This window comes from Saccopteryx bilineata, chromosome 9 (assembly GCF_036850765.1).
Source record: "Saccopteryx bilineata isolate mSacBil1 chromosome 9, mSacBil1_pri_phased_curated, whole genome shotgun sequence".
NCBI classification, from domain to species: Eukaryota; Metazoa; Chordata; class Mammalia; order Chiroptera; family Emballonuridae; genus Saccopteryx; species Saccopteryx bilineata.
This window is the reverse complement of record NC_089498.1, coordinates 40,317,927-40,342,172: the sequence shown is the minus strand read 5'-3', so window position 1 is coordinate 40,342,172 and position 24,246 is coordinate 40,317,927. Positions and strand designations below refer to the sequence as shown.

Sequence of the window (24,246 nt, the reverse complement as noted above, 5' to 3'; positions counted from 1 at the left end):
CTCAATCTCTCTTAGGCCCCAAGTTTTCTTACCTGCGATGGGGGGTTCATCAGCCTCATGGTGTCGGGGTGAGTAGAGTGTGTTGGGGGGGGCGGCGCTGAGCACACACATGGTGGGTGGTCAGACCTGGGTGGCCGTCCAGGGGCAAGAGATCAGCTGAGACAGTGTGGGAGCCTGGCATGCGGCCAGGGGCCACCCAGAAGTGTTGGTTCTGTTGCTCCTGCCCAGGCTGGAGCTGACTGGCTGGTTCTTAGCCCGTCAATGGGAAATTGAGTGGGTGTGACTTTCTGTAAAGCTAGTGCTGAGCTCATTTATTTACATAACTGACCTTATCACATTTCCATGTATTGATCATTTATTGAGACACATTACTCTTTGGCTGGACGGCAGCTTCTTAGCACATATTTAATAATGCATAAACAAAGGATGAATGGTCCAGCACTTCCTGTGAAAAAAGGATTTTGCACTAATGGGAAGTTATAATTCCCACATTTGTGTTTCCCTAAATTCTGTCTCTGAGGTTTCATCTTTTCTTCAAGGAAACTACAGTTGTGTATTCTGCCCTAAAGGCGCCTGACCTTCCGCAGGCCCCATGTGGGGTTGGAGGGGACATAAACAGGTCTGGCCGTGCCCTCCTGCAAGTGGAACAGCCTTGCACACTGACGGTTAGAAGGGAAAAGTATTCCGCATCAGCTGCAGGCGCCGGCCACTACTCCTTCACAGCTGCCCCAGGCAGGCAGACAGAGTGGTGGCTCCCAGCAGACAACGTCCACCAGGACCCTGTGAATGCAGCCTTCCTTGGAAAAGAGGTCTTTGCAGATGGAATTGAGTGAAGGATCTGGAGATGCAATCTTCCTGGATGAGGGAGGCCTTAACGCCGATGACTGGTGTCCTGGTAAGGGACAGAAGGGCTAGAGACACATGGGAAATCCATGTGAAGGCTGTCTGACAGTGATGTGGCCACAAGGCCAGGGATGCCTGGAGCCTCCAGGAGCTGGAAAAGGCAGAAGGACCCTCCGACAGAGCCTCTGGAGGGAGCATGGCCTTGCTCACACCTGGGTTTGGACTTGGCGGAGGATGGGGACTCCGTCCTGGGTCCCACAGGAAGCTGGTCCCACCCTCCCTCCCCCACACCCCAGTCTTGTCTGAATCTGAAAGGGCCTTCGTGGATGCATATGTCTTGTCTCCTGCGGGTGCTTTGCCGCCCAGCTGCCTTGCCCCCTGGTGACAACAAGGGAGCCAGCCAGCTCTGCAGCGGGAATTCTAACCCAGCAGCCCCAGCCAGCCGCTAGTGTCCAGATGAGACTGTGGGAGGCTCAGGCTCAGCTCAAGCTGAACAGAGGGTCTGGCTGCGGCAGGCTGACGCCCCTGACACCCCGAGACCGAGCTAGCGGGGGTCAGCTCCGAGACCTGTGTGGCACTTGGGGCCAAGTGAGGGAAGGAAAAGGAGGAAGGACCAGGCAGTGGGAGGAATGGAGGAGAAGAGAGAAGACTGGGAGGAGAGGCGAAGGAGGAGCCAGGAGAGGGAAGGAACAGAAAGCAAAGAAAGGCATGGAGAGGGAGCAACACCACATTCACACAGAAACATGTACACCCGTGTTCACAGCAGAACTCACAGTCGCCAAACTGTGGGAGCAGCCAGGTGTCCCCCGATGAGTGACTGGATAAACCACACGGTGACTAGCCGTGCTGTGGAATGCCATTCAGCCCTGGAAGGCACGGACATACTCTGCAACTTGGCTGACCCTCAGAAACGTGACTCTCAGGGAGAGAAACCAGACACAAAGGCCACACGTTGTTTAATTCCATTCTACAGAATGTCCAGGGCAGGCAAACCCTTAGAGGCAGGAAGTAGATTGGTGGCTGCCACCAGTGGAGGGGGGGCAGGGGACAGGGACGGGAGTGACTACTAATGGGTGCAGGGTTTCTCATAGGGGAGATAGAAATGTGAATGTGCTAAAAACCACCAAATTGTAAGTGGGTGAATTGTGTATTATATGAGTAAACCTCAATAAAACTGAAAAAACAGAGGGAGGAGTTGGCAGTTACGAAGTCCAGAGGACCTCTCCAGTGTGATCTGTCCTGGGTCACTCTGAGGTGTCACAGGGTCCGCCGCAAAGGCTGCTGGGAAGGAAGACAGTGGAAGCTCTGGAGGGTATTGTCTGCCTCCGCAGGCTGTGGGCCCGAGTTGTGCATGCGGAGCCTGGTCATGGCCTTGTGCGTGTGTGTGTGTGTGTGTGGGGGGGGGTGTGTGTGTGGCCCTGAGCAGCCCCCCTGGTTTTCAGGCAGACCAGACTCCTCCCCTGTCCCTCCTTCCTTGGGGCCTCAGCAGCAGCACCGAGGCCTGAATCCCTGCAGCTGCCTGGGACTGTGGGGCTGTCAGGAAGGAGGGACTGGGTGAGGCAGGACCTCATAACACCTGACATCTGGTTGGTGCTTTTCCCTCTAAATATGCCCAAAGCACATCTCCACTTCTGCAAGATGAACATTCATGTGGCCTGCGAAATGTGTGTGTCTGTCTCAGGCCTGCTTCCAGCCATGCAAAACCGGCCGCTGCTTCCCTGGCAAAGGGGACCTTCCTAGGTGGGCCCAAGTGGGCCCGGGTGTGTCTGTAGCTCCCTGAGAGCCTCCAGAGGCTCCTGGGGAAGATCCTTCCTGCCTTTTCCAGCTCCCGGAGGCTCCAGGCATCCCTTGGCTTGTGGTCACACCACTCTAGTCTCTGTCTCTGTCTTCACATGACCGCTTCCCCTATGTGTGTCTCTATGACTTCCCTCATCCTATAAGGACACCTGTCACTGGATTTAGGGCCCAGCCTCATTCAGTATGACCTTATCTGAACTAACTACAACTGTACTATTTCAACATAAGGGCATCTTCCCAGGTTCTGGTAAATTGTGGGGGAGACACTGTTCACCCCAATACACGGTCCTCCCAAAGCATGTGGCTGCAGAGGACAATATTCTGAGTCACATACCTTCGGGATCAGTCACTTTATCCTAGACTCCTGACACTTTTCTGAGCTGGAAGAGAACTTGGATCATTGACGAAGCCCAACCACCACTGAAATATGGAAGCCCAGAGGTTCATGCTGCAGTTTCCTCATTTGTCAGAGAGAAGTGATACTACCTATACCTGTGGTAGGGTTGTCATGGATGTGAGCATGAACACTTTAAAAGACAATGCCCGGTGTCCCATTGCAGTGTGTGGGAGACCTCTGACCTGGCATGGGTTGAGGGTCAGTGAGGGCGAGCCCTCCACGATGGGGCCCAGCACAAACCCCCTCCACGTCCCACGGCTCCTGTGCTGCCTCCCGTCCTCTCTGCGCGCTTCCTGTCTGCTCCGCCTCTTTCTGTGGCGCTGGGGCTGCAGTGAGCACATGGCAGGTGTCCAGCAAGTGCCAAGTACAAGCATGAGTGGTGAGAAGCGGAGACTCTCAGACAACCCGCAGACCCATTTTAGTCCCTTGGTTGGTCGCCAGCACTGCTGACAGCTGGGTGCCCAGACGTTCTGTCCTACGGGGACCCAAGATGGAACGTTGCAGACCTTCACGTCAAACAGACCTTAGGTCCAAATGAAGATCACATTCCCAGGTTCCAGAGGATAAAGTTGGGGGGGTACCATTCAGTTCAGTTCAGGTGCTAAGTGTGGACCTAGGAGGACATGGGTAGGTCACCCCATGCTCCGTCTGCCCCTACATCTTGTGCATCTGTGACTTTGACTTATCTGTAGCCCCTGAGGTTGCATAACCGTCCCCCGAGCTGCCTAAAAGGACTAGCCTCCCATGTTGGAGAGCCCGACCCCTTCCCCACCCTCGGGTCAGCAGCAACACGGGAACCCCAGTGTGGTTTTCTTTTTCTTTTTTTTTTTTTTTTTTTGTATTTTTCTGAAGCTGGAAACCGGGAGAGACAGTCAGACAGACTCCCACATGCGCCCGACCAGGATCCACCCGGCACGCCCACCAGGGGCGATGCTCTGCCCATCCTGGGCATCGCTATGTTGCGACTAGAGCCACTCTAGTGCCTGAGGCAGAGGCCACAGAGCCATCTTTGCTCCAATGGAGCCTTAGCTGCGGGAGGGGAAGAGAGAGACAGAGAGGAAGGAGAGGGGGAGGGGTGGAGAAGCAGATGGGCGCCTCTCCTGTGTGTCCTGGCCGGGAATCGAACCCGGGACTTCTGCACGTCAGGCCGACGCTCTACCACTGAGCCAACCATCCAGGGCCCCCCAGTGTGGTTTTCAAGGCCACTTCTCTGGGATTCGAGTTGGTTGTGAGAGTGGGAGTGGAGGTGCAGGCCCTAATTAACACTGGGGACGGGGTGGGGGGAGCTGGAAGAGAACTTGGATCATTGATGAAGCCCAACCACCACTGAAATATGGAAGCCCAGACGTTCGTGCTGACCTTCACGTCAAACAGACCTTAGGTCCAAAGTGATTGAGGTGATTGAGATGCCGCTGGTGGCGTGGCCCAGCGAGTGAGGAGGCCCCACGGCCAGTGGCCGTCCTGACCCCCACTCTGCAGTGTCAGCCAGAGGGCTTTCCCCTCCTGAACTGTTACTGAAAGTCTCATTTAAAATTAACTTTGCAATGCACTGGGAGGGTTTCTTCTCTATTAAACGCACTTGTCTTGATTTAATTTTATTTTAGGGTTGGCACAGCATATTCTTTTTATATATGTGTGAACGTATGTATGTAAATACACGTATGATGTTGGTGAATTAACGTTTGTGGTATTTTTACTAAGCGAAGCTGTGGAAACCAGTAGTGGCCCTTTCAGGGGTGTTTCCCATTCGCTCACTTGTGCTGTGTGAGTGTTGGGGGGCTCTGGGCAGGTGGGGAGCAACATGCCCTCCTGTCCAGGAGTGCACAGTCTCGGGATGTCCGTGGCAGGCGCCCACTGAGGGCGGGTCGGCGGGCGCTGTGACGACAGGGTCCGCAGGGCCTGCGGAGCAGAACGACTGGGCACCCCCACCATGCCGGCTCTGAGGAAGGGCAGCAGAGTCTCCGGCTCCAGGTCAGGCCTCCATCTGAGATTGGGGCTGCCCCGAAGATGCCGTGTGTAGTGGTCTCCCGGAAACAGACCTGCCTGGCCAAGGGTCAGCCAGGTGGGGGTGGGGGGGCGGGGTGTGGGGGGCAGTCTTTATATCCAAGGGTTCTAGACAGAACTGAAGCATGTGGGGTGAAACCATAGTCTTTGCTCGAACTTCTGGACCCTTTCCCCACCTAGGGAGGTCTGCCACCCCTGAGCTACGCATGTCCAGTGAGGACGAGACCAGAGGGGATGACACACAGGTTTGAATGCTTTGGAATGACACCCCATTAGCTTGGTTTTGGGAGGATTTAAGCCGAGTTCTCTATATAAGGTGGGCACTCATATAATGAACAGAAGTTCATGTTATTTCTCTGAGGAGCCATCAAACTTGTTACTTTAAAAAAAATCCGGGCCCTGGACGGTTGGCTCAGCGGTAGAGCGTCGGCCTGGCGTGCAGGAGTCCCGGGTTCGATTCCCGGCCAGGGCACACAGGAGAAGCACCCGTCTGCTTCTCCACCCTTCCCCCTCTCCTTCCTCTCTGTCTCTCTCTTCCTCTCCCGCAGCCAAGGCTCCATTGGAGCAAAGTTGGCCCGGGCGCTGAGGATGGCTCTGTGGCCTCTGCCTCAGGTGCTAGAATGGCTCTGGATGCAACAGAGCGACGCCCCAGAGGGGCAGAGCATCGCCCCCTGGTGGGCATGCCGGGTGGGTCCTGGTTGGGCGCATGCGGGAGTCTGTCTGACTGCCTCCTCATTTCCAGCTTCGGAAAAATGAAAAAAAATCCAAAAGCCCACTTTCATGTTTCACTATAACTTCATTCTCTGAGCAGCCGTATCCAGTCCAGCATGCTGAGGTCTGCTGTGGTCTTAGGCATACACTGTCACTCCAAGGACTCTGACAACCGCTCCTCAACAACCATTCATAGCTCCCCATTCCTCCTGCAGCCTGGCAACTGCTCATTCTGTCCTGAGTTGGCCCAGCCTGTCTTTCCCTCCTCAATTGGGCCATGTTTCTGCTGCCCCCTCTCGGCAGAGTGGTCAGTTCGATCTCTTAATCCAGAGCTCTGTTTGGACTCCATATTCATCAGCGTTGGTCATGGATCATGGAGACTTGCTGTTAGCAGGTGGTAGAGAATGTTCTCACATTCTTGGCAGGGCAGATGCCTGCCCCAAGCCATCCAAGCTCGACTTTAAAAAGAATCTCTCTGACCTGACCAGGCAGGCGGTAGTGCAGTGGATAGAGCATCGGACTGGGATGCGGAGAACCCAGGTTCGAGACCCCGAGGTCACCAGCTTGAGCAAGAGGTTATTCGGTCTGCTGTAGCCCCCCAGTCAAGGCACATATGAGAAAGCAATCAATGAACAACTAAGGTGTTACAATGAAAAACTAATGATTGATGCTTCTCATCTCTCTCCATACCTGTCTGTCTGTCCCTGTCTATCCCTTTATCTGACTCTCTGTCTCAAAAAAAAGAAAGAAAGAAAGAAAGAAAGAAAGAAAGAAAGAAAGAAAGAAAGAAAGAAAGAAAGGAAGGAGAGAGGGAGGGAGAGAGGGAAGGAGGAAGGAAGGAAAGAAGGGAGGAAGGAAGGAAGGAAGGAAGGGAGGGAGGGAGGGAGGGAGGGAGGAAGGAAGGAAAGAAGGAAGGAAAGGAAGGAAGGAAGGAAGGAGGAAGGAAGGAAGGAAGGAAGGAAGGAAGGAAGGAGGGAAAGGGAAGGGGAAGGGAAAGGGAAAGGAAGGGAAGGAAGGCTCTCCATGGAACTACACTGAGCCCTACACCAGACCTGAGATGCTGGTCTGCAGGTTCATTTGGCCTCTTCCATTTGTCTTTACTGAACTCACTTTATGCCCCTGGCAGCCTATGTTGAGGGTCTTTATAAGAAATCCCCAGGTAAGCTGTGAGGTTAAATGAAAGACTTCCTCCAGGTCCAGAGCTTGGCCTGGCTGTCCTTCTCCTGGGCCACAGCTTTGGTTTGGGCTGATGTGAACCCTGATCCTCACTGATGCTGTTCCCTGCTTACCTTGGCCCCCAGGGACTTGCAGCCCTCTCCGTGGCCTGGGCCCTTGGGCATACACTCTGTATTACTCTCACCCCCTGCTTCCTGCCTCTGCTCATTCCCCTCATTTCCTCATAACCTTGAGTTATTCTGTTATTGCTTCAATTGCCTGCATCTTTTTTTTTTAATTTAAGTGAGATAGGGGGAGATAGATTCCTGTATGCACCCTGACTAAGATCCACCTGGTGACCTCCATCTGGGGCAGATCTTCTGCCCATCTAGGGCCATGCTGGCAACTGAGCTATTTTTAGCACCTGAGGCAAAGGCTCCAGGGAGCCACCCTTCAGCACCTGGGGCTGGGGCCAATGTACTCAAATCAATCTAGCCATGGCTGCAGGAAGAGAAGAGAGAGAGAAGGGAGGAGAAGGAGAAGCAGATGGTCACTTCTCCTTGTGCCCTGACTGGGAATCAAACCTGGGACATCCACATGCCAGGCTAACACCCTACCACTGAGCCAACCAGCCAGGGTACCTGCCTACTCTTATTAGAAGGCGACAGAGTACAAGATAGATATAGATAAGTGCTATAATGACAAGTGTGACCAGAGACACAAATTCACCTGGGCTTGCTCATCTCTAGCCTTGGCCTTTCCAAATTCTCCATCCTTGAAGCCTCTGTGCTCACGGTGCCTCCCATGCCCTCTCCCCTGACCACCTGGCCAGTCACTGCCTCCAACACTCTGTTCACAGCCCCTAAAACACACTTGTTTTTTCAGCATCCCGCCATCTGGACATGAGCACATTGTGTGCCCGTGAGGGCCAGGCCCATCTCAGACTTGGTATAGGAACGTGCACGGGCAGTGCAGGGTGGGCGTTACCTGTTCGGGTCCCAGCCAGGCCCAGCTTTGGGGACACTCGTCTGGTCAGCTGTAACGTGCACAGGCAGTGCAGGGTGGGCGTTACCTGTTGGGTCCCAGCCAGACACAGCTTTGGGGACACTCGTCTGGTCAGCTCTAACGCTTCTTTGCCAGCTGATTGTCCCAGGACTTTGGGATTCAGGGCACCCAGCCAGCTGGGGAAGGCCCCGTACCCCACACAGTGGTCACGCGCAGTTGAACTCCGTGATGATGGGAGGTGCTTTGCGAGCACTGAATGTCGCGCAGAACCCCCCCGTGGCTGGGGCATGGGTGGGAGTGTGCAGTGACTGCTAGTGGGTCTGGGTCTCCTTTTGGGGTGATGGAATTGTGTAACTACATATAGAGAGAGGTGGTGGCTGCAGAACACTGTCGATGGGTTAGAGGCCTTTGTTCAGTTCATGTCGTGTGAATTATACCTCAGTAAAAATAGAAAACTTAAAAATACCCAACAATAATGGTTAAGTCTGGCTTGTCCAGAATAAAAAAAAAGGTACTGAGGCAGAAGTAGCCCGGAGGTTGCCTGGGGCGGGTGGGAAGGTGTGGGGGGAAGTGAGCTTGTGTGCCTGGTGAAGGGTTCTGTCCGGGTGGCAGATGTATTCAAAAGTGGATTGTGGGGATGGCTGCAGAACTCTGTGAATACACAGAACTACTGAATTTTAAATGGAAGATTGTATAGTGTGTGCTATATCTCAATAAAACAATTACCAAAAACAAAATAAAATGCCAGCCCATGGCGTGTTCTGGAGAGACGCCACGACATTCCAGCAGAGGCGAGCTCAGAGCCCCCGGGCGGTCCCGGGGAGTCCGTGGCTCCCTGGTGTCCTGGGGTGATCGCGCCATGTGCTGCGTCCCTCCTTTCCTTTGGGACCCGTGGTGTTCAGACTGTGAGTCGTCTCAGCTTCGGGGCATCACAGAGCCTTACGGAATCTGATGAGAGCTGTGAACCTTTGCTTCAGAGGTGGGGGAGCAGCAGGGAGAGCATTTTGAATACAATTTCAGGGGACAGATGGACCCACCCAGAGGCCCCTAGTTCAGAGCCCTTCCAGGGGGTTTCCCAGGGCCTCTGTCAGCCCCTGGGTCCCTGAGCTGGGGCGTCTGTGCTGCTCTAGCTGTCCCCTCGCTGAGCCTCAGCCCAGGACAGCTGTGGGTGAAGTGGCGGGAGCTGGCTCGCGGGCCCTTGCTCTGCGTACCTGGTCATCCTGCCCTTTCTCCCCCATCACTGACACTCCTGCCTGGATGTGGTCTTGGATGACAGGCCTCCCGTTGGCCCTCCCTGAACCTGACTTCCACCCTTGTTTCTCACGTGACAACCCTGACATCTCTCGGCATACGTATGCACGTCTTCCAGCCCAACGTTTTCATAAACCCGTGGCTGTGACCTTCAGGGACTACAGAGCCTGGTGCACCCTGGGGTGCACTGGGCAGGTGGGGTGATCAGTCAGGAGCTAGGGGGACGAGGTTGGGCCAAAGGCTGCAGTGATGGTTTATCCAATTGATTTGCTGTTGATATAAATTAAGTATTAATAATTAATGTTTTATTAATGGCTTTGTCTCCGTGAGGCTCCTGCCCCTCTTCTGTTGTAATTACAACCACAGGGTTCCAAAGGAATCTTCTAGAAGGTGATGTTCTCAGCTTCTGGTCCCTAGGGGCATGGAGTTGCAGCTCTCCTGAGTGACAGTCACCTTTTCGCAGTTTCTAGGAGAAGGCTCCATGAAGGAGAGCGGTTCCTCCGTGCTACATTTGTGCTCAGAGGTTTCTCTCTCGGTCTGTGGCCGGCTCCTGGCGGTGCAGTGGGTGGCGGGTGTGGGGCGAGGAACGGGAACGGGAACCCTGGAGACTGCGGCGCGGGCGTCCTCAGCAGCGTCCTTCGTTTCCCGGACACGTGTTCGTGCTGATTTACTGTGTGTGTGTGTGTGTCATACATACGTTTGTTCTGGTCTAGTAACGTTGTTCCAGTCAGCGCGGTGGAACTGGGAGAAGAGAAAGCCTAGTCACTCACGAGGAGCGAGGGGCTCCAGGTGAAGCCTGGAGTGTGAGCAACTTGGGTGTGGAGAGGGTCGGGCCGTTCAGAGGAAGCCTTCAGAGGGGGATCGGTTCATTGTGCCTCGATTTCCCTGTGGTTGGGAAGTAGTGCCCTCTTGAGCCAGGACACCAGGCAAGTGCAGCAGAGGGACTCACGGTGTTGTCCTGCCTTGGGCACCCGGGCCAGCCTCATGTTGTAAAGGGAGGAGGGTCTCTTGTGTGCCTCGGCTGCAGAGAGGCACAGGGCCGGTGGGAACTGGCCACACCCTGGGGCCCCAAGTCAGAGCCCAAGGACCAGAGCTGGAAGCTTCAGGGCAGCACCATCCGGCTCCTCTCCGGCCCCGCCCCCACGTCCTCCCTGGTGGGGGGCGTCCGCGGGTCTGTCACTTGGTGCACTGTGTGCAGAGTATTTATTGATGTGAGAGCAAACCCGTTCTCATCATGTCCCCCATGCCCAGCCTGTGATGGGGGATGCATGAGGTTGGGAATGTCACTGACTCCATGTGGCCCAGGGAGAAACCGAGGCACAGAGATGTGTGACTTCCCCTGGGCTCTGGGCTCCTGCGCGGAGGGGCCGGCCCGCACCTGTGCTCCACGTGACGTCACCACCCACATTGAGATGCTACTGGGAGTTAGGTTTCCTCTCTGGGCAGGGCCATGGGAGGCAGACTTGCTTTCTCTCAGCATCTGGGGACTACACTTAACGCTGACTTGGGGTAGTTTCTTAAACTCCCTGAGCCTGTCTCTTCCGCAAGTACGAGTTAATGATAGCAGATTCTAGAAGGTGCCAGGTGACAGCTGAGAGGATGCCCAGCCTGGCCCTGTATGTGTCAGGGGTCTGAGGGGCAGCAGCGCTGGGCTGAGTGGCGGGGACCAGCCTGGTCTCCCGGGAGCTCCTTCCCAGTCCTCAGCTCACCTGTGCTCCCGTGGAAGGGCGGAGCGCAGGGTCCGGCAGTGCTGTGGGCTGGGACAAGTGCGGCCCAGCTCACTCCGGAGGGGGCAGCCTGGACACAAGATATTAGGCGTCTGGATGTGTCTGAAGAATCCTTCGGCAGCGACACGGCCTCCAGCGTGACTGGCCCACACCTTCTCCAGGCCCGGAGCCAATCCTGGTGCCGGGGGAGCGTTTTGTTCCTTATGTCCTTGACGCCCTGTTGAGAGCTGACTGGTCACACCATCAATCCCCACTGGCCATTCACCCCCATGGACGCGGCAGGGTACAGCTGTCCCCCAAGCTATTTATTTCTTGTCCGGTCAACATTGAGCACCTATTCACCCCAGGGGGCTCAGACAAGTCAGTCATGGGTCTCAACCTCTAGCTTGTGGAACACTCCTTGCTGCAGGACCTGGAGCTCTGTCTGAGACAGAGGCTGTCTTTAAAGGCCAAACTTCCATCTGGGACCCAGTCCCTTCCCAGGGTGTGGTTTGCCCTGTACCCAGAAGAGCTGGCAGCTTATCTGGCCTGGTTGGTGCCTAGTGATGTTTGCAGAATGAATGAATGAATGAATGAGCGAGTGATGTGGAGGCACAAACACCAGGGCATCCATCCTGTCCTGGCTCAGCCCACTCTGGGGATGGACGGCTGCCCGGCCCTCTCTGCCTTCTGTGCCTTCACTGCCCTCCCTGTCTCTCCACATCCAGGACCTCCCACTCGCGGGCCAAGGCTGAGGCGGCCCTCACTGCGGCTCAGAAGGCCCAGGAGGAAGCACGGATTGCCAGGATCACTGCCAAAGAGTTCTCACCTTCCTTCCAGCACAGGGAAAATGGTGAGTCCGGGTGTGAGGTGGGGGTGGGACAGCTGGGTGATCTCCAAGGCCACATTCCAGCAGGTTCAGCCCACTGCCACCTTACCTCATGTTCACTCTCCTTCGTGATGATACGTGTTCCTGCAGGGGGCTTCGGCACATGCCTCCCTCAGACACACGTGTCAGAGCACGTGTACTTTCAGCATCTCTCATGTTTCTGTGCACCGCTCTCCTGCTTTCCATGATGAATGTCTGTGTGCTCTGCATGTACGTATATATGGTCTCTCTCCCTGCCCTTTCCCCAATGTCATTCTAGAACTTTCTGTGACAAAGGAACTATTCTGTAACTGCTCAGTCTGACGAGACAACTAGTAGCCATGTAGGAACTGAGGCTAGTGTGGCTGAGGACCTGTATCATTAGTTTTATTTGAACAGAACTAATCTGCACTTCAGTGCAGATAGCCACATGTGCCTAGTGGCTGCCACGCCAGACCGAGTAGCTCTGGAACAATGAGGGAGCTTCCGTCGTGCACTACAGGTTGGCCAGAGCTGTGACTCTCATCCTTATCTCTGGGGAGCAGGCATGAGGGAGGCAGAGAGGACGGAGAAGGGGGTGATGATGAGAGGCCGGCCGAGGCTGAGGTCCTCACAGGCCAGCCCAGCCCAGCCGCCCAGTCTGCCGCCAGAAGCTTCCTCAGCAGCGGGAAGCCCTGGAGAGCAGGTGAGGTCGCTTCCGTCAGGGCACCGCTTGAGGTTTGAGGGTGGACACCCCGAGCTCTCTCCGGGAGCCCCAGAGCTCCTGGCCTCGGTGGCAGGGGACCTGGCCGTTGGGGCAGCTGAGGGAGGCCAGGCCCGCTTCTGGGAGGCAGGAGGACCCAAGATAGGGGGTGAAAGTGTTGGAGTTTAGCCATACATGCTCCATGTGCTTTGCATTTTTACCAGGATGCTTCCAGGAATGTCACGTGCTCTGAAACTAATTTTAGCTGAGAAGGCTGTCCAGGCCGACGGGACTGACGGGGCTGGAGCTGAGCTGGAGGGCCCCTCTCTGGGGTGTGGGGTCCGCAGGGCTCGCCCCAGGGCTGTCAGTGGACAGACGGTCTCCCAGGAAGGCCACAGGACCCTGCAGGGCTTAGTGCCCAGGCTCACCTGGGGCCTGATATGCAGGAAGTCCAGATCACAGTTGGGACAGGTCAGGGAGTCATGGGAGTCTGTGCTGCTGCCTGGGCTCTCCCACACAGTGCTGCAGGGCCCCGCACAGGGAGGGCAGTTCTCCCTGTGGAGTTATGGAGTCTGATGCTGCCTGGGCTCTCCCACACAGTGCTGTAGGGCCCCGCATAGGGAGGGCAGTTCTCCCCGTAGTCCTTCAGACACTCTTCGGCCTGTTTTCCTCTCTGTGCTGGGGACCAAGGTAGGGACCCTGCAGCCCAGCCCTTGTTCCCACAGAGACATGGTGGTTGAATGAGACCTGGACTCACCTGGGCTGCACCCCCATGTGACAGATGGGTGCAGATGTGTGTGGGGGGTGCTGACTGCTTGCCCTGGGCCCCTGCATCTGTCTCCCCAGCACTCATGGGGTCTCAGCTTTCCCCATCCGGGACCACATGGGGTTCCCCTTGGGGCCTTCGCCCTGCTAGGGAACAGCCACGGGGACTTTTTGTGGTCAGCACTGACCTCAAACACTGAAGTGAGAGCAAGAGCCTCAGGCCACCGTCCCGTGCTGCCAACAGCATGCTGATGTCTCCTCAGAAACGGGGCGCCTGGCCCTGCTGGGCCAAGAAATTTCTGGCCACCCTGACGGTGCTATGTCCCCCAAGGCCTTCTCTCGCCCTAGCTCAGAGGTCCTAGTAGAGAAACAGGGAGGGGATCCCAGCCCCAGGCCGGCCGTGGGGTGGGAAGACCACCCCTGTTCTCGCAGGCCAAGCCAGGCCTGGCCAGCAGGAGGCCTAGGCCACCCCGGGTGCACAGGGCTGGTGACCATGGGTGGCCTCCTTCCCCAGGCTCTGAGACCCTGTAGAACAGCGGTTCTCAAACTGTGGGTCGCGACCCCGGTGGGGGTCTAACGACCAAAACACAGGGGTCGCCTAAAGCCATCGGAAAATACATATTTCTGATGGCTTTAGCCGCTGAGAAGCCGCGCTAGCGTCTGCAGCAGTGCTATTCAGCTTGAACGCACACCATTATGGGCGTGCGTTCCAAACTGAATGCCTGCGGTCATGCGCAGACATGATTGCATCATCCGTCCGGGGCCTAAGGGGCGGGGGAAGGGTAGGGGGACGCTCCACAGTCCATAGCAGCGCATTATGTGTGTCCGGCGCTTGCTGACGTCATCAGTGGGCGGGTGCAGCAAGCGCCAGAGGACAGAAGCCTAGGAAGCGGAGAGGCAATGAGAATACATAATGCATATCAGGTATTTACATTCCAAATCATAACTGTAGCAAAATTACAGTTATGAAGTAGCCACCAAAATTTCTTGGTTTGGGGTCACCGCAACATGAGGAACTGTATTGCGGGGTCACGGCATTAGAAAGGTTGAGAACCACTGCTGTAGAAGGTCACCTAGCATATGCTTCCTTTCATCTTCAGGAGAGCCCTATAGGAGGTGGGGTCAAAAAGGTGGCCCCACAAAGCCGGCGGGGCCCAAGTCCTTGCACACTTTGAGCCTTGGGTCTGCCCCACAGCAGGGGGCCGGGGCCAGAGCTGCTGTCCACCATTGCTTTTTGTGACCTGGTCATCCTCAAAGCACCCGTGGGGTGTGGGAATTGGCGTCCATGGAGGGACTTTGGGAACCCCTGTACCGCAGCCTGTTCTCTTGCATCCTCAAGCGAGACCAGGCCCCCACACAGCATGTGAGTAACCAGCCCAGCCTGTGTGCTGCCTCCTTCACCTAGGGCTCGAGTACCAGCGGCCGAAGCACCAGGTCTCCAGTGATGACATCGAGGTGATCTCCATCGGGACGCCCATGCAGCAGGAGAGCCCGGAGCTGTACCGCAAGGGCACCACCCCCTCGGACCTGACCCCTGATGACAGCCCCCTGCAGAGCTTCCCTGCCAGCCCCTCGGCCACCCCTCCACCGGCCCCTGCCTCCAGGAACAAGGTCGCCCACTTCTCGCGGCAGGTATCGGTGGACGAGGAGCGAAGCGGGGACATCCAGATGCTCCTGGAGGGCAGAGGAGGGGACTACTGCCGCAGCGGCTGGGGTGAGGAGAAGGCAGGGGGCTCCAGGGGGGTCCGCAGCGGCCCCCTACGCAGCGGCCAGCCCACGGAGGACTTCCGCACCCGGGGCTCGGGCCACAAGCAGCCCGGCAACCCCAAGCCCCGGGAGCGGCGGACGGAGTCGCCCCCTGCGTTCTCCTGGACTTCCCACCCTCGGGCCGGCAACCCCTGCTCAGGGGGCACCAAGCTGCTGGAGCTGGATGAGGAGAAGCTGAGCAACTATGAGATGGAGATGAAGCCCCTGCTGAGGGTGGACTCCCACGGGCAGGAGGCACACCCCCAGAAGAGACGCTACAGCAGGGGGGCGGCCGGCCGGGGCCTGGGTGAGGACCGGGGCTTTGGGGCACAGAGACTGAGATCCAAGTCCCAGAACAAGGAGAACGTCCGGCCGGCTGCGAGCGCGGAGCCGGCAGTGCAGAGACTGGAGAGCCTGCAGCTGGGCGACAGGGCCGAGTCCCGGCTGCTGCGCTGGGACCTCACCTTCTCCCCACCCCAGAAGTCCTCGCCTGTGGCCCTGGAGTCAGACGAGGAGAACGAGGACGAGCTCAAGTCCAGCACAGTGAGTGGACACCCGACAGTCCTGGGGAGCGAGAGCCCAGGTCCACCAACACTGGGACTTCCAGAGAGTCCTCTTCTAGCTGAGGGTGGGGTGTGGGGGGTCCGGAGTGGCTCTCAGGGTGATGGTGTTGGCTTCCACAGGACTGGGACCCTCCCCACAGGAAGCCACCACAAGGGTTGGGGTGGCATTTCCTTCAGACAGATCCTCAAGACGGTTACTCCTGGGATTGGTCCTTTTAGCGAAAGCACTTGGGAGGTTGGAAGCTGCCAAAAATATACTGGGCCGCATGGGACCCAGTCTTGCCCAGACCTTCCCCCAGCTTGCTCAGACTTCCCAGCTGTGTGTGTCGGGGGGCTCCCCAGCATCCTGGTAAGAAGCCCTCACCAGCACTGTCTCCGAGAGAAGTAGCCCAGTCCTGGAGACAGCAGTGGGACAGCAGGCTGGGTCAGGTCCCTTTCCCAAGGCCCCACCGCTCATGGATCAGGCGCTGTGGTCCCCCCATCTGCCAGAACACAGGTGTCCTGCTCTAGCAAAGCTTGCTTCCTAGCGGGTGAGAAGGCAGTTCTGTGTGCGGCTGTCCACTCCACAGCCCCCCTTCCTGCCACAGCCGTGGTTCTCCATGTGTGGGCCAGGACACTGCACACTCTCTGGGAGTTCCTTAGAAAGACGCCTCTGACCCACACTAGGCCTATGGGACGACCCAGGTTAATCAAGCCCCATGGACAGCACTGGGGCTACTCGGGAGTGAGGCCTGTCTCAGGTGTGACACGCCTAGAAGCACTCCTCCCAAGGTGGGTGGGCCGGAGGAAAGAATAGACCCCTGGGCAGGATTGTGCGGGGGCTGCAGGGCTCTTGCAGCCAGAGGTTACCTCCTGGGACCCTTTTGCTAGGTGGCCTCCCCCAGTCAAGCAGACATGCCTCAGTCCCTTGGCCAGGTGGCAGCAGGAAGAACCAATGGCACACACACATCTCAGACCCCAGGCTGATTCCAGCTGGCTCTGCAGTGTCACTTGCTAGTGGGCACCACGGGCCACAGCCTCACTTGTGCAGGAGGAACACCAGAGGCTGGCCTTACAGGCATGCAGAGCCCGAGGCCTGTGTTTCACGTGACCAGATTGTGACCCTGGTGGGCAGGGCTGGCATCTACCTGCCCCAGAGGACTCTCGAGGGTGTAAGGATGTAGTGCCTCTTAGAAGCTTCCAGTCAGAAGACAGCCCACTGGCCCCCGAGAGGCCATTTCTGCTTCTCCTTGAAACCAGTGGAGTGTCTTTCTTGGTGGGCTGGTTCCTAAAATGCTTCTGCCCTCCCTGTGCCCAAATCCCCCTAGAGAGCAGCCCCTGGGACCTAAATACCAGCTGGCACTTACAACTCCACTTTCCTCATCCTGGCAGCTGGAAATGTGTATGCACGTTCACTCGTATGTATGTGACATATGTGCATGTGATGTGTACCCACCCATGTGCACCCATCCCTGTGTGCACACGTGTGCCTATGTGGTTATTTTAGGAACAGCAGAATGATGGGCAAGGGTGGAAGATGCAGGAAGGGTTCCATATTTGGCCCACTTAACCACGCTGGCATGTCTGAGTGCTTTAAAATGGAGCTTCCTTGTGTAGAGATACAAGTCTTCCAGCCAGACGTCTACACTTACTCTGGTCCTGAGGGGCAGGTGGGGACTCCAGGGAAGGGGGATGCTTTCTCGGAGGCCTCCGGTGCTGCTCCTTACCCTGTCCAGGAGGGCGGCCCCTGCACCCATCTCGGAGACGCTTCAAGGACAGCAAGCTCAGAGGAGCCTGTGATCTCAGTGCCCAGGCGGGCTGGGTCCTCTGCTCTGAAGGTGTTGGGCACTTCGTGTTTTGTTTTTTTTAAGAGAGACCCAAGGGACAGAGATGAGAAACATCAACTTGTAGGTGAAGCACTTTAGTTGTTCATTCATTACTTCTCACACCTGCCTTGATGGGGAGGGAGGTGCTAAACCAAGCCAATGACCATGGGGTCATGTTGATAATCCCACACTCAAGCTGTTGAACCTGTGTTCAAAATGGTTACCTTAGCCTGACCTGTGGTGGCGCAATGGGATAAAGCGTTGACCTGGAACACTAAGGTTACTGGTTCAAAACCCTGGGCTTGTCTGGTCAAGGCACATGGGAGTTGGTGCTTCCTGTTCCTCCTCCCTTTCTCTCTCTCTCTCCTCTCTAAAAATGGAATAAAGTCTTAAAAAAAAAAAAAGGTGATCTTAGAGTTTGTGCCTGGGACCTTAGCAACCCTGGTCGATGCTCTGTCCACTGTGCCACCACCAATCATGCCTCCCCAAGAGGAGGAGAGGTTGCTTGCAAGAAAGGACCAGGCTGCCCAGGGATGGCAACTGGCACAGAGCTGAAGTAGCTTATGAGAAGGTGGCTTTTTGTTTTTTTATTTTTCTGAAGTTAGAAACAGAGGGGAGGCAGGCAGGCAGGCAGACTCCCGCATGCGCCCGACCGGGATCCACCCGGCATGCCCATCAGGGGGCGATGCTTGGCCCCTCTGGGGTGCTGCTATGCTGCAATTGGAGCCATTCTAGCGCCTGAGGCAGAGGCCATGGAGCCATCCTCAGTGCCTGGGCCAACTTTGCTCCAATGGAGCCTTGGCTGTGGGAGGAGAAGAGAGAGATAAAGGGGAAGAATGGAGAAACAAATGGGTGCTTCTCTTGTGTGTCCCTGGCTGGGAATCGAACCCGGGACGTCCACACACCGGGCCGATGCTCTGCCGCTGAGCCAACAACCAGGCAGGTGGTTTTTATTGAGGAAGATGTGGCCTATTAGAGGGTTCTCCCATTGCTGGTTTTGGGGTCTCAGGCTGAATTTAGGGGCCACTCAGGGTGGGTTGCACCTGAAATTCAGTGACATCTGAAATCCCAGTTGCACAAAGCTGGAGGCAAAAATAATGTGGGCATGAGGATGTTTACTCAGAGACACCTGGGCACAAGAGGGGAGGCAGGTGCCAGAGTTTTCAGAGCCATAGGTGTTCCTAGAACAATAACTGCAGGCGTAGAATCAAGTAGGCAGCCTCCTCCTCCAGTCTGACTTCTGAAGGGCTCCATGCTCAGAAGAGCGAGTGGTTGGTTTGTTTCCTAAGCCAGTGTTTTTCAGCTGCCAGTCCGTAGACCAGTCAGCCAAAAGTTCTGTGCCAGTCCATGCGAGAGTTAATACCCTGATGTTGAATGAAGATTATATACTGAATGATCTTAGTTGAATTCACTTATGCTCAGAGTGATCTCTGCCTTAGTGGTCCCTAAGTAATTCTATTTTCACTAGCCGCCAAGGGTAAAAGGATGAAAACCACTGTCGTAAGTGATGTTATCCGCCCACTCTCTGGGACCTCCTACTTTGGCCTGGGGCTGGGGTGTGTGTGTGTGTGGGGGGGGAGTATAGCCAGAGAGAACACTGTAGACCAGGCCTGGGCTCACCTCTTCTCTCTCCTTTTGTTCTAGGGCTCAGCTCCCATCCTGGTAGCCATGGTTATCTTGCTGAACATCGGAGTCGCCATTTTGTTTATTAACTTTTTCATCTGATGAGATTGTCAAATTAGCAAAAACACCAGTTGGGGTACAAAAGGGGGACGTTAAAAGCAAAACAACACAAAGGAAAGGATCATAACTCAGTGGCCTGACAGCTACTTCCGAGTTGCTTCACAGAACAACATGATTGGGTATTACTCACAGTTTGCCTTTTTTTCTGGGTAATGTTTTTTGGATTTTAGCCAAAATTCTTTGCTTGTATAACACTATGCTGTGTGGCATGGCAGAAGGAGGCCAGCACGCCGACCCTCCAGCTTGAAGTGGAAAGAAAAGGGATCCCGGCAAATCAGCGGCAAAAAAATAAAACCATCGTCGTCGTCATTGTCATCAGACTCCCACCGGGGATGTGGAGAAGGAGGCAGCCCAAGCAGAGTGTCCAGCCGTGCCCAGCCAGGGGGAGCAGCTGCTGTGAGGCGCATGCGGGAAGTCAATTAACTCTGCTTTTCCTCTGGCTGGAATAGTGGGTGACAAGTATGGACAGAGGCAGGGGGGGTCCGCTCTGGCTGGCAGCAGCCTGGGCCTTTTCCTGTTTTCAATACGGGCTGTCTAGTTCAAGCAGCAGGTCTTCTCTTCCCGGGGAAACAGATAACCCAGCCCTGTCTTGACACCCCCCACAGCTTTCCTTGCCAGATCCCAACACCAAGTCTTAAAGGGAAGTCCTTATTTCCCCCACTGGCCCTCCCAGTGCCCCCCTTCCCACCAGACCCCAAGGAGCTGTGCTGCAGACGCCCAGAGGCCTGTGGAGGGCAGGGAGCAGTGTGGGGCCCTGGGCCATCACGCCGGGGCTCTCGGCACGTGGCATTCCTGTGTTCACCGTGTAGGGCAGGAATCCAGGCTCCTGTGTCCCTGTCAGACATCCACAGCCCTTACATGACATCGTCTCTCTCACTGTCACTGAGCCCATGGGTTTCACATCTTTGTCCTGTGCCTGCAACTGCCCCCAGATATGCCTATTCCTTCCAGATGCCTCATTCATTCTCCAGAGCTGGTCTGGTCCCAGGACAGGAATGTGGATGAAACCCAGTGGCTTGAAAATTCCTGAAATCGTCGCATATCCATCTCCCCAAAATATGTAACATAACTTATTTCAGTCGAACAAAAACAGGTTCCTGGTGTTTCTGCCTTCTCTACCAGTGTTACAAACAAAAGTTGAAGGTTCTAGAATGTTTCAGTGCCCTGTGGTCTTAGCTGCGGGGCCAACCTGGCCAGTGGGTGTGGACATGTCTATGGGGCCATGGGCACGTCCACATGCAAGGCCCCTGTGCTCACACCTGGGAAAGCCCTGAGTGAGTCCCCACCGTTGTCCTGGGTGCAGCCCGTCTGGACTGCCTTGCTTTGCTTATGTTTCGCTGTTTCTCTGCTACCTTTCAAGCAGATTTCTTTACTACACTGCACTGGATTGCTATATTTTTAACCAGAAATAAACTAAAGATTAGAGCATGTTCCAGTTAAATTCAGTTTTATTTTATTTTATTTTTCTGTTATACATTCAACCCCCGTTCCTTCTCACAGTTTGGTTTGGGGTCTTCTGGGGGAGTGGGGACATGGGAGAGGGAGGGAGGATCCGTAGGAATACGTTTCTGATAATGTTGCTTTCTAATGGGGTATTACATCTTTTTGTACATCTTATTTTCCGTTCCTCTTTCTAAATACCGAGTGGTTGCTGCAGACCTGAAGTGAACCAAATAAAGATGCCTGCTCCTTGCAGCTCTCAGAATCATCCATGCTGGGATATGTGTTTTATAATTGTCTGCAACTCTTTGTAAAGATTATAGACTTTTTTTTGTACATTCCAATAACTGCATGTCAAAAGGGTACTTACAAATGCAGTTTACATATTTACACGCAAACACCATGAGGTAGTTAGGTACATAAAAGCAACGGCACAGAAACACGCATCATCAATAGACGCAGTAGTGGTTTCATGACTAGGTATCTCCATCACTAGTCCAGCTGCCAGTCACACACTTGTGAAAACCAAATCAACACCCCTCCGCACCTGCACGCAGAAGGTGGAGCCATTTCCCTGCACTCCTGGTGAATGCCAAGTGGACTCCACCAAGATGAAAATATACTGGGTCTGAGACTCCAGAAAGCGCAGTTAATTTTCCCAGTGTGATTAAGACCAGGCGGCCTCGCAACTTCCTTGCAGCCAGCTTGCTCTTCCTACCTGCCCAGAGCCTCAGGTTCCCCCGACAGGTGCACCAATCACCTCACTCCAGGGCCAGGTCCACTGACCTGCTTCTGTCATGCACGCTCCTGGTGAATGTGAGTGAGCTGAGCTCAACAAGGACATGTGGGACCGTGGGGAAGGAGACGTGTGTCGTGCTGGCCCCAGTGGTGCAGAGCACTGACAAGTTTTAATTAATCCCAGGGCAGTCTCGTGAGAGTCATTTCTCCCCTGACATGCTCTAGATGTGAAAACCAGAGGCGGAAATTGAGATACTCAACATACTGGGCTGGGGACATGGGGAGAAGGGCCACCACCCTGCAACCACCTCTCACCAGGTAAGCCTGGGACCCTGCAGTCCCACTTACCCTAAAAGAGCTGGGAAGGACACTGCCCTCGGAGGTCATCAGGCAACTTGTCTGTGTTGGTGGTTCACGTGAGGAGCCCCGTTCATTGGATTTACTTGCACGCTAAGTCTGCTTAGTGCCTGTAGAGCGCCTGGATGACTTAAGGCCCCTGAAAAACTCTCTGTCTCCATCCTTTTGAATTCTAAATTTTGTAATCATTAGCACAGAGATTCCCAAAGACAGAGATGAGGTATGCAATACATAAGCCATAAGCCAAAATAACTGACAAGGAAGATGATGTTGATAGAAAAATTCAGTGCAGCCACAAAAATGCAATGCCCGTTGTCGAAATCATCTGAGGGGGGGAGAGAGTCATCGAAATGCAAGGACTCTGTCTCTCCTAAGAAGCCCAACCACATCTAACAACCAATACACTCACGTCTTTGTTGCAACGCCATGGTGTGGGGTGTGAGTCAACACGTGGTAGGAGGACAGGCTCTTTCCTACGTGCACTGATCCCAAGAGAAGCACGAGGTCTCACCAGTCCACAGACCCCTCAGGGCCTGTCTGGCGCCCGAATGGAGCAGCCCCATGTTCTGGCTGACACTGACGTCCCAGTCTGGTCAACATGCTCCTGTTCCCTTTCAAGAGGGTGCCAGTCTGGATGAGTTACATGGCCACACCACTTACAAAGGGCACCTCCGAGAGCCCTACAGTCCCAGAGGCTTGTGAAAGTGGATGAATATTTGGGGTAGTGCTTCTGTTTCTTCCTTTTTTTTTTTTTTTTTTTTAGTTTAGGTTTTTAATTATCTTTTAAAGACATCTAAGCATCCAGAGTCAGCACCAGCATTATCCCTGTGGGCAGCTTTTCCTGTCAGGCAGTCTGCACTCGCGCTCAGGGCTGGCAGAGCCCTGGGAGGCCCCGTCGGTGCTCCAGAGATGCCCAGCGTGGCCTCCTCCCAAGGCAGTTGCTTATTTCATTTTCACGGGCACAGTGACACTTTTCAGTACTAAGGGGAAGCAGCAGCCCCTTTTCTACATAAAACTCAGTTTCTTTAACTCTTACAGGTCTTGTCTTCCAATTTTTCTAGCCTTTGGTCTCAGAAACAACATAAAGGTGCCTACTAGGTTTTTTGTGGGGTTTTTTTGCCTACTAGGTTTTAAGACATCTATTTCATAGCTGAATGTACTGCCAACTCTACAATCGTGTTGAGTGCACCCGGCAAACATCTCAGTTTCACGATACTGAGTAAACACCACAACAGAGTCATTTTTAATTTGTCCTAGGACAAAGATTGGCTCCTAGTCAGTTGTGCATAAAAGTGAAGTAACAGGATCAGAATCCAGGTAAGAAGGAAGAAACAAGGGAGAAAATATGACTTGGTAAACCAAGGTGTCTGGTTAGTTTTGTCCTCTTGTCCAGGGCGAGCCACAGGTCAGGTCAGACTGTCAGTAAGCAAAGACTGAAGAAAAAAAAAGGTCTGTCCCAAGAAATGTCCCTAACTCACTTCTGAAAAGAAGCAAGAATAAGTGCAGTTGCCTTGGTTTAAATAAAAATGGAGCCATAGCTTTACAGTGTATCAGTATGCCTAGACAATGTGAACTACAGAATAGATGGACTGTCTGAGAACTACGGGAAGGGACACAAGGGTCGCAGTCACTGAAACGTGGGGCTCAGCCCTTTTTAAGGAACTCACGGGAGGAGACGCATGGCACCTAGGAACAAGTGCAGGAAGGAGACGACACCACGGTGTGGTGCCCAGAACAGAGGCAATGCCCAAGGGTGACAGAGGCAATGCTTTGGAAGATGGCTAAATGTTCTCCAAAACTGACTGCACACACAGTTTTCGGGATCTTGGACGTGCCCGAGAGAAATGTGCAAACATGTTCCTGAACTTCAGGAAAGCAGAGCCACCAGGGGCATAGCCCAAGTGTGCATGTGACCTTGCCACGGGCAAGTCGGGTACAGTGCCAGGCCCAGGGTTCTGGGGGTTGGCAAGCAGGGCAGGGTGAGTGGCAGACCTCACACACCTACCTCACTGCCCCACCACACTCCACTGCCTGAGACACACACAGTCACTGTGTGCTGGGGCCACGGGTTTGGGACCCATGCTTCACATGCCTGTCGTCACGCCTACACATCCTCTCCTGCTGCCCTTCCCAACATGTCTGTGCCACACATGGACACAGCTCTCCAGCTGTGCTGCACTGCTTGGTGATGTGGTGACAGTGGCACTCCAAACCCATGGAGGCAGAAGGCCCCAAGGAATGGTGGCCCCCTGCTCCCCTCCACCCTGCTGGCAGCACTAGCCTTGGCAACGGACTCATCTACACCTGCTAGAAAGTCAGACTGGCAGAAGGTCAGGACTGGAGCCGGATGTTGTATGAAAATTATAGAACTATGAAGATTACAGAGATCGACTCTAATTTTCATATAACATCCAGGTGGGTAACGCTTTCATGGACTGGCACGACATTTCTGGCAGACCTGCGATTGAAAATGACTATATTCGAGTACTCAGAGCAAGAGCACTTACACAGCCCAAGGGTTTCTCTTCCTCTCTAAATGGTATTAGTTCCAATGGGCGGACACACTGCACCCACTGACCATGTATGACACCTGCACTACATACCACGTGAGCCCATGAAAGGCAGGGAGTGAGTCAGGAGGAGGGCTGACCTGTGTGGGCTTCCTGAACA

General features: G+C 54.8%; 1 protein-coding gene and 1 non-coding gene across 2 annotated transcripts in view; one reads left to right on the top strand and one right to left on the bottom strand.

Annotated features, from left to right (window-relative positions):
• Positions 1–21,097, top strand: part of JPH3 (junctophilin 3) — a 102,399-nt gene extending 81,302 nt beyond the window's left edge. Inside the window, exons 3-5 of the mRNA XM_066243523.1 lie at positions 11,598–11,722; positions 14,590–15,473; positions 18,943–21,097. Coding sequence (XP_066099620.1) covers positions 11,598–11,722; positions 14,590–15,473; positions 18,943–19,023 — 1,090 coding nt within the window. The 3' untranslated portion in view covers positions 19,024–21,097. The remainder of the gene's footprint in view (positions 1–11,597; positions 11,723–14,589; positions 15,474–18,942) is intronic.
• On the bottom strand, positions 4,143–4,218 carry TRNAV-GAC (transfer RNA valine (anticodon GAC)). The gene has a single exon. It is a non-coding gene; the product is annotated as a tRNA-Val (tRNA).
• Positions 21,098–24,246: the final 3,149 nt, after the last annotated feature.